The following is a 13600-nucleotide window of genomic DNA, read 5'->3' as shown; positions in this document are numbered from 1 at the left end:
TACTTTACCACAATCACATTTGAGAAAATTCCTCATGACAACAACAGAGCAGCTGATGCAATGGCTACAATCGCCTCCCTTGTAATAATGCCAAGTAATGCCAAATACTATGAGTTCTTGGTTGAACCGCTCTTGGAGCCTACCTACAATGTACCACAAACTGAAATGATATGCCTCATTGTTGGTCCTAATTCCCAGTGGTATGGAGATATTTATGCCTACTTACATGATAATACCTTACCTCTTGATCTATCCAACAAAGCCCGAAAAACTTTTATTCGTCGAGCCGCCCGTTATGCCATTTTCGCTGACACCCTATATCGTCGGGGTCTTGATGGTACCTTACTTAGATGTCTTGAGCGTGACGAAGCCAACACTACCTTGCAAGAGGTGCACGAAGGTATATGTGGGGCGCATTGGAGTGGTCCTACCCTGGCTAAGAAACTCTTGCGTAATGGTTATTACTGGCCTACTATGGAGAAGGATGCTTATCAGTTTGTTAAAAAGTGCAAGCAATGCCAAATACATGGAGACTTGATACATGCACCAACACAAGAATTGCAACCGCTTGTTACATCTTGGCCTTTTTGTCAGTGGGGACTCGACCTCGTGGGCAAAATCCATCCACCCTCATCCAATGGGCACAAATTCATCATCACTGCTACTGAATATTTCACAAAATGGATTGAAGTTGTTCCTCTTACCCATATCACTAGAAAACAAATTGCCACCTTTATTTTGAATTACATCATATGTCGGTATGGATTGAAGTTGTTCCTCTTACCCATATCACTAGAAAACAAATTGCCACCTTTATTTTGAATTACATCATATGTCGGTATGGTGTCCCCCTTTCCATCATTACTAATAACGGTCGTCCCTTCAAGAACCAAGATGTCCGTGAGCTTTGTGAGAAATTTCATATCCAACACCGTTTCTCCACACCATACTATCCTCAAGGTAATGGCCAGGCTGAGGCCTCTAACAAAAACATCCTTAGAATCCTCAAAAAGACGGTCAATGAAGCAGGTCCTGATTGGCATATCCAATTGAACCCTGCCTTGTGGGCTTACCGCACGAGTGTCTGTACTCCCACAGGTGCCACTCCATACTCCCTTGTTTATGGTTCTGAAGCTATATGACCCATTGAGGTCAAGATACCTTCCCTACGGGTCTCTTTGCATAACTTGATCAGTGATGAAGACTACAGAGTCTCCCGCTTGCATGACTTAGAATTGTTGGATGAAAGAAGACAAACTGTTTTTGATCACCTCAAAGCATATCAACAACACATGTGTAGAAGTTACAACCACAGAGTCAGATCTCGCACATTTGAGGTTGGTGATCTTGTCCTTAAAGAAAATCCAAAAAACCAACAAGATAGAGAGAAAAGAGGCAAGTTTGAACCTAATTGGCTTGGTCCATATATTATCACTACTATGTATGGATCAGGAGCATATCAACTAGCAACTCCCGAGGGTGAACTGCTTGAAGATCCAATCAATAGCATTCACCTTCGTAGATTCTATGCTTGAGTATTTCAGAAATTTTTTCTTTAAAAGATCCTGAAAAAAAAAATACAAAAAAAAATGAGAAAAAGACCCTGAAAAAATACAAAAAAATGAGAAAAAGATCCTGAAGAAATTTAAAAAAAAAAGTTCATCCATTGGTGAAAACATGGCAAACAGGCGCCTTGGGCAAGTACCATGGTGAAAACCGAGCAATCGGCGCCATGTGTAAAGATTTGGCTCCTCTTTCCTTCAGTACTCTACTTGATCAATGCCTTATCCATATCTGCTCTCCCATTCCATGGTAGTCTTCCCCCCCCACCATAGCTTGTGGATTGTTTGCATACCCCGCGCAATACTTCTCGTGCATACTACGCTAGTCTTATCCCTCATTGGGGCATATTCTTAAACTTAGGAATGGGTTGGGATAGTCGATGTCTCACGGTCGGAGGAACTATCTTCTAAAATGTCCTAAAAAAATCTTAAAAATCATAAAATGTCCTAAAAAAAATCTTAAAAATCATAAAATGTCCCGAAAAAATCTTAAAAATCATAAAATGTCCTGAAAAAATCTTTAAAATTATAAAAGTCCTGAAAAAACCTTAAAAAACATAAAATGTCCTGAAAAAATCTTAAAAATCATAAAAAGTCCTGAACAAATCTTAAAAATCATAAAATGTCCTGAAAAAATCTTTAAAATTATCAAATCTCCTGAAAAAACCCTAAAAACTAAAACATTCATAAAACCCTAAAAATCATAAAACTCCTAAAAACATGCAATAAACATTGCAATGACACAAACACTTCGGACAAGCATGCAACTTTGGAATTTCAACGGACTCATGACAGGACGACACTTAAATTGAGCAAACAGAACAACATCTGATCAACTTATACACCCGAACCCATCAACTGTGAACAAAAAAATCATTCAACGTGAAACATATTGTTTGCTTATTTTCTCTTTATTGTTTTTTATTTTCCTTTTTGGTGACATGTCTTTTAGCTTTTCCAGGATGTCTCTGACTAGAGATTTTGTCTCCAGGATGTCTTTGACTAGAAAGGCGGGGATGGGGCATGTTCACTTGTTTGCTGCTTGCGGGATGTTCCTTAGGAATATGACGACACGTCTTAGGACATGATCACTTAAGATCATTGAGGACATATTGGTCCGATACACACTAAGGCATTCCTTTACTGTCTGATATGATTTCTTTCACACAATTGGTGTGACTGATTCATTTGGATCTAATTGATATCCAGATATTTTTTGCCTTATGCTATAATAAGCTCGATGATGATACAAGCACTTAAAAAGCACAAGAATTCTCATCACCTTTCATATCCTCTTTCTCATCATTCTTCATAATCATCACTTTTCTCTTCTCATCCTCCTATTCATCTATCTTTTTCATCATCTTTTTCATTCTTCTTATTGCAGTGAGATCGATCAAACACTTTATCCAACTGATGCATGTCTTTTTCAACCAACTTGCTTCGTGCCATCTCAATGCCCCTGGAGTCAATCAATCAATCAATCATTGGATCACCTTATCTTGTGCTAGCATCAATCCCTATCAGCTTAATCAGCTCAATCAGCTTAATCATCTTATCAACTTGGCTATACTGTTCATTTCCATCAATTGTTCAGTTATGCCTCATCAACTGTACATTTCCATCAAATGTACATCTCAATCTCATTACTTGCGCAATATCAATCATCCAATCTTCTCTCCCATGATCTATCAAGAGATCAATCCCCATCATTTTGTTCAATCAATCTCTCGAGGGGGCATAACCAATCAATCATCACCCTTAATAAGACACCTTTGGGGCATATATCAGTTGATCATTTTCTTTGAAACAACACGACACGCTGCATTGTCTCAAAGAGGGGCAAAATGTAGACACATAAAAATTTCCACTAATTTGTCTACATTTAATTTCAAATTTCTCTGAACATCGGGTGAGTCATTATTACACTATTATTTCTCAATAATTCATTATTCATAATTCCCATCTTTTATTATATTATTATTATTAATATCTTACCATTTATCCATTAAATTTATTAAATAAAATATTTTATCATATTCATTTATATGCCTTCATGCATTCACCTTATATACATTTATCTATTTATTTAATAAAACCCTTAAATATCCCCTCCTACCACTTACCATTTCCCACTTACCATTTCCCATTTACCACTCATTTTCCCTATACCACTCATTTTGCATTATCCCATATTCATCCCACAACATGAACTCGCCCGGAGAAAATCTATTTAAACAAGCCCCTCTCTCTTATTTGAGCATCTCATCTTTATGCGTCGAACTTATGTCAGTTTGCATCCCATTATCTTTACATCTTATTCGCTATCTTTGCATTCTCAAATCTCCATTTCCTCATAGCTTTTTGCATAAGTGCTTCTGAGAGCAAATATATTAAATGTGAAATCTTGAGGAATAGGAGTGCAATGGAGTAGAGTTTGATAGCATGCATGTGTGTTCTTAGCTTAGATTTTAATTTGCATGTGTGTGTTTTGCAGGAAAAACTTCATTGTTGGATGTTGGAAGATTGAATCTTGTATTCAATCCTTTTCCTCCATCTACAATTGGCACGCCCAGTGGGACAACCCTTGTCCTTTTATGAATCTTGTTTTTGTTTTCAGGTCTTGCATTCTACAGAATGGTTTATGAGATTTGTTTTGCTGCAGGCATCTAAAAAAAAAAAAAAACTGATCCGTATGCTTTATCTATATGTTCACCTTGAAGAGCTTTGATATGCTTTGTCTATGCATTTGCCTTGCTTCTGCTCGTTTCTAACTATAACTTTGGACAAAGATTACATTATGCTTCAATGCATGTCTATTCACTGTTCCAAAGTGGATCACATTTATCATTGTTCTTGTATTCAATCCTTTTCCTCCATCTACAATTGACACGCCCGGTGGGACAACCCTTGTCCTTCTAAACCAAACTTAAACTCACCACCGCATGCATGTGTGTTCTTAGCTTAGATTTTAATTTGCATGTGTGTGTTTTGCAGGAAAAACTTCATTGCTGGATGTTGGAAGATTGAATCTTGTATTCAACCCGTTTCCTCCATCTACAGTCATCATAACTCTCAGTATCAAAGCCTATCGAAATAAAAGATCAAAAGGGGTATATATTAACCGCAACCAGCCTGTCCCCTACATACAGTCATTACAAAGAGATTAATAAAGTTCCTGAAAATATGATTCCAGAAAATAAAACTGTTTTCATTTACTATATATGGAAAAGGCTGCTGTATACTGCTCTCTATCCGTAGTTAGCTATTGCATCAGTAGGAAAACAATCAGATCGATCTCATAAAGAGGAAAGAGTAAACAACCCATACTAATATCCACAGGTTATAGGAAACAAGTAGATGGGACAGAAAAGTTACAGCTATGCCATGCTTGAGCAGTATCCAACAGAGATGAATGATTGACAGATCAAGAATTTATCAGTTGAGAAGTGCAATGTCCTGCAAATTTGAAATCTGGTGATTATACTCATACCAACATCTAGAAGTGTGTTCCGGGAACTCTTCCCAAATAAAATCAAAGAAGGCAACAAGCTTGAACACTAGAGGAATAACCTGACACTTGGACAAAAGCCTCCGGCTAAGATATCTACAATACAATTGATAATTCATAATACCCAATACATTGAATTAGGCAGGCCCTCTTGATCATTTAGCGTTGTTGAACCTAACAATTTCTTGTGGACTAAATTTAAAAAAAGAAAAAAAAATTGACAGGCATTGTATGAAAACAAAAAAATTGCAAATGGTTTGTTGAATAGGATTTCATGACAGTTTGCCACCATTCCATCCCAAATTTTATTATCAGTTCAAACAAATAGAAAAAAATATGTATGAAGGATTGATTGTCAGAATTATTCATAATAGCGATAACCTTAGAATGTTTAAGAGAGAATATAAGCCGTGTTAATAATTAGTATATCATTCACACGTACCATAGATTGCAAAAAACAAAAAAAAGAACTAAAAAACAGAGTAGTGCTTTAGTTTTAGAATACAACAGGGAAGCAAAGATGTAGAAGTCTGGCACAATATATTTCCCATAACTAGAGCATTCACCATGTTTATGAGGAAGCCATAAAAATATGTTCCTGAATATGGGACATAATTGCCTCAATAATATTCATAAAAGCTAAAAGAAATGGCCACAATGAACGACATTAGAATATGATCCATTCTTTGAGGAAAAGCACTTTAGCCCAACTAGAGAAGACAAGTGAATGTTTAAGTTTATGAAATGGACTTGTGGCCAAAAAGTATTGTATCTTAATTTTAATTTATATATATAAACAAATATTCTATTCCATCTTTGTTAAAGGCAAATTGACTCTTAGACCATGCCACCTTCAAGGATTCATGAAAGGATCTAGTGCTAAAAGAACATTATACTTTACGCAACGTGTGGTGTCCAATCAAGCATTCATTGAGGAATCAATTGAGGTTTGCAGTGTTTTGATTTTGGATATATCTACCACAGTCTCAAACACAGAAACTCTGTGTACTTATAAAAGGTCATTAAGGGCATTGGAAATAAAATAGCAGGATATATAGAGTCTGGAGTTGTCTCTATGAGACCTCAATTACGTGAAGGATAAAACATAAAGCATGAATTGGCAAAGGAGTTTTCAGTTTCCTTTCAAGTTTTAACCGATCCCTCATCAATGGGAGCCATGACAAGGTGACTGAATTCAAGCAAACTATTTTCTGACAAACGCCGTAAAAACCACTCCCATGTGAGGGGCGAATTTACATAGCTAAAAAGAAACTGCTCCACGTTGAGCAAATTTCAAGAGGCCAACTTCTTTTAATTGTCCTTTTTTCTCTCTAGATTGTTCGTAGTTTCTTTCTACCTGGAACTGGAATTGCTGATTTCCTTATCCTATCTTGCTACAAATCCAGATATATATGGGCCAGCAATGTGTTTTCAATTAATCCCTCTCGCAAGAAATAAGTCCTTGAAGTGAAGAAGATGGAAAGAAGAAACATAGCAACCTGTTCCTTCCAAGTTTCCTTTACATGAGTGAAGTGTCCATGCCTAACAATGGATTTCAAAGTCACGGGATGTCTGTGTGGTTAAATAAGGATATCAGGCTTATGTTGGGAGAACAGAACTAAATATAAGCCATAAATGTGAGCAGATAAAATGATTAAACAACAAATAACCATACTTAATGCGGAATGAAACTAAAGTTAACAACTGAGCATTTACACATTAGCAAATTCACGATATCAGAAATGGAAATGAGATTGGAAATGAAGGGGAAAACAGGTCAGCTTTACATCAAGTTTTGTGCAGAACAGGCTTTCTGCAACAAAAATGCTTACAATAATCAAACTCACCAAACAATGAATGCACTAGAAAATGTGCTTGGCATAATTGTTTGCTAAACATGCTCTTTTAGTTTTTTAGACTTTCTAGACACATCCTATTATATCCACTACTTTTTCCTTAATTTTACAAAATTACAAATTAATGATGCCCGTCTCATTTGTTGGTGTTGAAAATAAGCCACACCCGGACCGACGATGGACTGGTCCAAGAGGGGCCAGCAGCTCAGTGGTAGAGCACTCCAGCAGTGTATGGAAGGTCCTAGGTTCGAGTCCTAGCTGGTCCATGTCTCAACATCATTATGCGGAATTATGAACCGCATGATCTGTGCTCACCTTACAAGAGATTTTTTCTAGAATGTATATAAAGGCCCGGCTATTTGACGGAATCCCTTGGACAAAAAATGATTTTGTTAAAACAACATAGGCTTTCATAAAAATTCAAGATTCTTGTAGCTTCTCGATAAACGGCAGAGTTGTTTACGGTAAAACAAAGCAAGCTCTAAATGTGAAACTAAGATATTTGCTAGAGAACAGCAAATTTCACAGAGATTGATATATGTTAGTAGTTATTAGATATCCTACATGAATTTTTCTTTTAATCTAGCATTTTGAGTGAGTTTGCCCATATATTTCCCTGAGGATAAGAGATGTAACTTACTGAAATTATCAGACCAGAAACAATGACGCAATTTATCCAGAAATTATAATCAAATTGATTTAGTTTAGATAACTCTAATAGAAGTTATGTTAAGAATATCTGCCTCTTAGAACAAAGCAAAACCCTCAGATCCAGTATTCACTGTTATCAATACCTCAGACACTGATGATAAGGACCAAATATGCAATTTAGGTACTGTAATGCACAAGTCTGGTAGGCCATGCTGTAGTGGTAAGAAAAAGGATCTGTCATAATGAGAGCCCAAGTCGAAGCTTACCAGGATAATCCCGTGAGTTCGAGCATTAAGAGTGGCTTCCAAACAGAGAATGTTCCAAACTTGATTGTTCAATTCAGGTACTGCAATGCACAAGTCTGGTAGGCTTTGCTGTAGTGGTAAGAAAGAGACTGTCATAATGATGACCCAAGTTGAAGCCCATCAGGATAACCCCATGAGTTACAGTATTAATAGTGGCTTCCAAAAACAAAATGTTTCAAGCTTGATTGTGCAATCCTAGGTTTCGTTCAAACTTCTGAGGTGTTTTGAGTGTTACAATTTATCTATAAATAGAAGTTAAGAAATAGATAGAAACAAAGCCATGAAAATTCAATCTAACAAAGGCCAAATCATAGGAAACAAATTAGGTTAAAAACCTTCTCTAGAACTGACCATCTAAGTTTAAAGAACCTAACTTCCTATGCTTTCCCTTTCCTTTAAATTGACTGCCTTTTGCCGACGTTTATGCATGGATCCGAATTTTAATTTCCTCATCCCATCCCGATACCAATTTAGATGTACAAGCGTCAGAAAACTTTAACAAGTCACCCAATCTGACAAGGATCGAACATTTCTTGTACAAGTCATCACAGGACAAAAGAAAACAGAAGTATAATAAGTATAACCCTTTTATTCTAGCGTCTCCTTGAGTGAATTGTCTATATTTAACATCAGATTTAACCACTTCCAGGACTATGACCTGATGAAATAATCTATGTAAGAAGCTAGATTATCAACTGCAGATAACAGAGTAACTACTGGGGTTTTCTTTATCTTATGAAGCAGGGTGCATGTTCATTAGTCCCAACTAATGCCAGGCAATGGTTCACTTTGCCACTTCCAATCCCACCTTTTCCCCAGTGTGAACGTCACCATATGCAATGATTGCGAGTAGACCATTCAAGCACATGAAAGATGGGGTGTTAAAGGATTGATTTCTCATGAGATATGGGTTATACTTATTGATGAAATAACTAATCATGAAAGATGGATCATTCGAGGAATGACTATTCATGACAGATGTGTCGTCTAAAAACTGCAATTTGATAACTAAATAGAGAAATTATTTCTATCTAAACAATGCTAGAGCTAAGGATCAAGGTGCTCCAGGATCAAGTTTCCGCAGAATCATGCCACCATCATGCTATTAAAGTCTCCGATTAGGCTGCGGTGGTGCTATCTCTTAATACAAAACTATTAGATCTAATTGGATTCCATGCAAGGCAAACTTTCTTAAAAAATGGATTTCCAAAGCTGAAATGGCCACAAACATTACCCAATATAAGCAGGGTGTCAGGCAAAGCTCCAAGAATTGGAAGAAACAAGCCACCCACGATGCCTGGGCCCATGACATTCAATAGAAGCTCGCTCCCATCGGACAGAAGGGAGGCCGCCTTGAACATGAAGAATCCATACACCCCCAGCAAAAACAGGTTACCAACAACGGTTTTTGTGCATGGCAAAAACCCATAAGTCTCTTCGCACACCTCAGAAGAAGATTTGGCTTTTACAGATTCCGACTCTATCAAAAACATTTCTGGAAGTTCCCCTAGATTGGATTTATGAACTCCATCAGATACCAAGTTTTGTTGGGACGTAAGGCCTTGAAGAACAAATCTGTTTTGGCCTCTACCGTGCGCAAGCCCACATTGCAGAACGAGCAGACCAATCAACAAAAGCTTAATGGAAGCCATAGATGATGAAGATCTCATAACATAACAGCTTTTTCTCCAGACTGGTTTCTGTAATAACTAGATCCAACTGAAACCACAAGAATCAGATCAAAGGTTTCATACGCCTCAGATATTTACGTGGACGGTTAGCATCCTCCGCGTAGATAAAATATTGGTTTCAAATCTTCTGGACGGAAGCATACCTCTCCCTTAATCATTATAAAAAAAATCAGTCTAAAATTAGCAATACCAGGTAGATTTTATGGGAGCACTAATTTCATTAATTTCTTTTTAAATTTTTAAATTTTCTATAACGGAATGAATTCGAACTTTGACCCTTACAGGCTGGTGGATTTTTCTCTTCCTGAAATGATGATTTTTTTAATTACAACTAAGGAGACCTAATTAAAATGGTACACGGATTACCCCCACCACAAACGTTTAAAATTCACTGGAAGAAAACGTTTTAAACGCTATTCCTCTATCCGCTGATTTGACCTTAAACCGTCATGGCTGCCATAAATTTTGGCATTACTACAAGAGCTGATCGACATCTATCAATAATGAAATGACACCTTCGTCGGCCTTCAGATAGTAAAATAAAAAGTTTAATGACGTCCACGTCACAGTCTCTAGGAGAAAACAGGCCCGGGAATTTTATTAAAGTACAATAAAAAAAATAAGGCGGTTGTTCCGTAGTGAGTACGGTTGATAATAACTGATAGAAGTCTTAAACACATTTAATGTTTATATTGTTAAATATTAGAAGAGGATATAGAAAAATATTTTAAAGTTATAAAATAAAAGAAATATTTTTAATAAAAAATTTAATAGTTTATTCTTTTTTATTTATAGTTTAATAATATAAATAGATAATATTTATTTTTCCAGTTGAGAGACGTATTGATGTTACATTATCAATAAAAATTGTATATGATTTAAATTATGTTCTTTTTATATATAAATAATTTTAAACATTCATTTATATTAAATTAAATTTCTATTTTTAAAATTATAAATATTTTGTTAGTATTGAAAATATTATGTTATATTATTTATTAATCACGCGAAAACGCGCTTCAGTCAGAGTCTGTACATAGAAACCTATTGTTAGTAAATTTGCACACCATTACATTTTGTATGAAGAAATTCGTTTCTAACTGCGATAAATTCACTGATCTGGGGATAGTGTTCATAAATTCACTGGCTTGACAATAAATTCACGGTACAGGCTTATCTTCATACAAAACGACATTCCAAAAAACTTTCAGATCTGTAAAATATAACACTTTTCTTCAAATTTTTCTGATTTAACAGAATGCAGATTATGTAGATTTAACTTTTAAATAATCTATTGTGTTTTGCAATTTTTCAATTTTTGAAATCTGTACTACATGCGTTGAATTTAGCCGCTTCCTAAATTCACTGGACTGGAATATTGGTCAACAATTTACCTCTTCTGGAGGCCGTTCGTAGCGTGCGTGCTGGCCGATGAGAGGCGCCTACATTATTGACAAGGATGAGCCCTATGCCTTTGTCAAGTATTTATCGGTGCCCTTTGAATTGGTGCCACTTTGGTCGACGTCGCCATGATGATGCAGATCGACTACGATAGGGTTTTTACTAATTCCTCTGTTTTTGGGGTTTCCAATCCGGTGTCTAATGTTCGAGCATTCTTGCAGTCTGTTTGGAACTACAACGATTCGCAGATTTTAGCCAAGGTGAAATCTGCCATGGCGGATCTTGATATCGGCGATAACGACCTGGTGCAGAGGAACTAACTTTGGGGTCTGGATGTTATGTTCTGGAAATCATCCAGCTATTCAAGTTGTTTTTCCGAGGTTTTATTGCATCTGCGGTTTCAAATTCACAGAAAGAATGAGGATACTGCTCGTAATAAAGCATCTCACGGCAGATTCTTAGAGTAGTACTGTCTATAGGACCATTTTGTGTTTTACTTAGGGTTAGGGTTTTAAAATTAATACCAGTACCGCGCATTCAAATTGGTTTCTGCATTTTGTTTTGAAAGTATTGTCATGAGATCATACAAAGGTCGGATTTCAGCTAAAAGTATGAGAGAATAGATACATATATTGTTACTAGTTCAATTATTGCAACATATTGTCTCAATAAAACTAAGCATGGATGTGTCTCCTGTAATAGGAGACGTCCTGTTCACCTTTCCATACATTTCTAGAAAGTTGGAAACCTAAATGCATAGAGGAACCATAAAAACACAGTGAAAAACCCAAAACATGATGAATCCCCAAAAATTGTTACAAAAAGTTATCATTGCCTGTCGTTTTTATGATGCATTTTGTCATCGAAATCTCTGATTGCAAAGGAGTGGAAGAATTCTTTGAAGTGGCAGACAATCAGAATAAAGAGTGACATCAAATATAGCGAACACATCACAGAAGCGACAGTGATAACGTTTTTCGTTTAATTTTTTAGTGATCACTGCAGAATGTCCCTTAAAAAGTAATTAAAAATTTAGGTTAAATTGAAACATATTAAATTTTATCATACTGTAATTGAGCGCTCTTGTTTAATTGTTAAATACATGTCTAGAGAATAATTTCTTTTAAATCAGTCAGCACGAAAAGAATAATCTCTGAGATTTATTAAATACTAATTCTATATTTTTATATGGCTACTTAGTAGCTGAAGTATTCTCATGTAAATTTTTAATAAATGGAAAAAGAACAATTAGAATCTTTTCTTATTTTTAAAGAGCAACTTTTCTTAAAAATTGAAATAAGTTTTGAAAATAAAGATGGATATAAGCAACTCCTACTTAGGCAAGGGTCTCATGAGAGGGCTTTAAGCTCTATTTTTATTTTTAAGGATGAGGTGGTCCTATTCATCCCTCCCTGTCATGAATTTTTTATGACGGTTTAGTCATTTTAATGCCTTTCATTTAACGTTTTAATAAAAATAGTAAGTGTCAATTTTTTTAATTTGTGAATAGTTTAATGTAAAAAAATTTATATTTAAACATTTTTTATCAATTTAATATAAAAAAATTTGTTGTGTATAAAATATTATTTTGCAATAAGATATTGAATTAAAGCAAGAAAGGAGACATAGAAGAGTAGACGCTGTGCATAAAAAAGAAAAATAGGTTGCAACAAGACTTACAAAATTGCATTGATATTTAAGACAATCTTATGAAAAATATTAAAAAAAAATTGACAAAGTTTCTAAATTTATATAAAAAAAACATATTAGAAATTTATAATTTAAACAGCTTATTAATAAACACTAAGTGTCATTTAAACAGTTGGTGGTAAAGAAAAAAAAAATTCTACATGATTTGAATATTTTATGCCATTTGTCAATCATTTGAATTTTAGAGGAAAAACTAAATTTATTTACCACCAACTTGCTTAATGAGAGTTTAAACTTAACTTGATGTGCACTACAAAGTTCACGCATCCTTAAATTTAGGAGCTTAAACATTTAAACTTGGAGGTGGTCCCATGAACTTTGAAATATTTTAAAGTCGGTGGTCTCATGAACTTTGAAATATTTTAAAGTCGGTGGTCCCATGAACTTTGAAATACATATCACCTTAAGTATAAGCTCCTAAATTTCTAGCGCCACCCCTTTTTCACTTGTTAAATTTCTTTTTCATGTTTAAATTTGTATGCCTAAAAAATAGGGGCTCTTATTTTTAAGAAAAGATTCCAAATAATCTTATAGCAAAAAAAAATATATCTTCATGAGACCACCTCTTCCTTAAAAATAGAAGCTTAAGCTCCCATGGGATACCTCCATTATTGGGAGAAATGAAACATGGCTTTATCACTATTTTTTCTCTCTTTTTTAGTTGCCTTCATTTTTACCAATAAGCACCACCAACTCAATCAAAGTGTGAAATGTATTAATTATTTTCAAATGAACAAATATTTTTATAAAATTAAAACTTTTAAATTTTGAAGTTAACTTAAAATTGTGAAATTATAAGTTTAAAATTTTAAAATGAAAAACTAAAATTAATAATGTTTTAAGTTTTAGAATTCAATTCAATAACCTAGAAATTTATGTCTTAAAATTCAAATTATTTAAGTTATAAGTTTTA

The 13600-nt window shown here is 35.0% G+C and overlaps 1 protein-coding gene across 1 annotated transcript in view; it reads right to left on the bottom strand.

Annotated features, from left to right (window-relative positions):
- LOC131054454 (sodium/calcium exchanger NCL2) overlaps positions 1–9902 on the bottom strand; it is a 90742-nt gene extending 80840 nt beyond the window's left edge. The window contains exon 1 of the mRNA XM_057988970.2: positions 9120–9902. Coding sequence (XP_057844953.2) covers positions 9120–9555 — 436 coding nt within the window. The 5' untranslated portion in view covers positions 9556–9902. The remainder of the gene's footprint in view (positions 1–9119) is intronic.
- Positions 9903–13600: the final 3698 nt, after the last annotated feature.

Source organism: Cryptomeria japonica, chromosome 2 (genome assembly GCF_030272615.1).
Source record: "Cryptomeria japonica chromosome 2, Sugi_1.0, whole genome shotgun sequence".
Taxonomy (NCBI): domain Eukaryota; kingdom Viridiplantae; phylum Streptophyta; class Pinopsida; order Cupressales; family Cupressaceae; genus Cryptomeria; species Cryptomeria japonica.
Note: the sequence above shows the minus strand (reverse complement) of the source record. Positions and strands in the feature narration are given on the sequence as shown.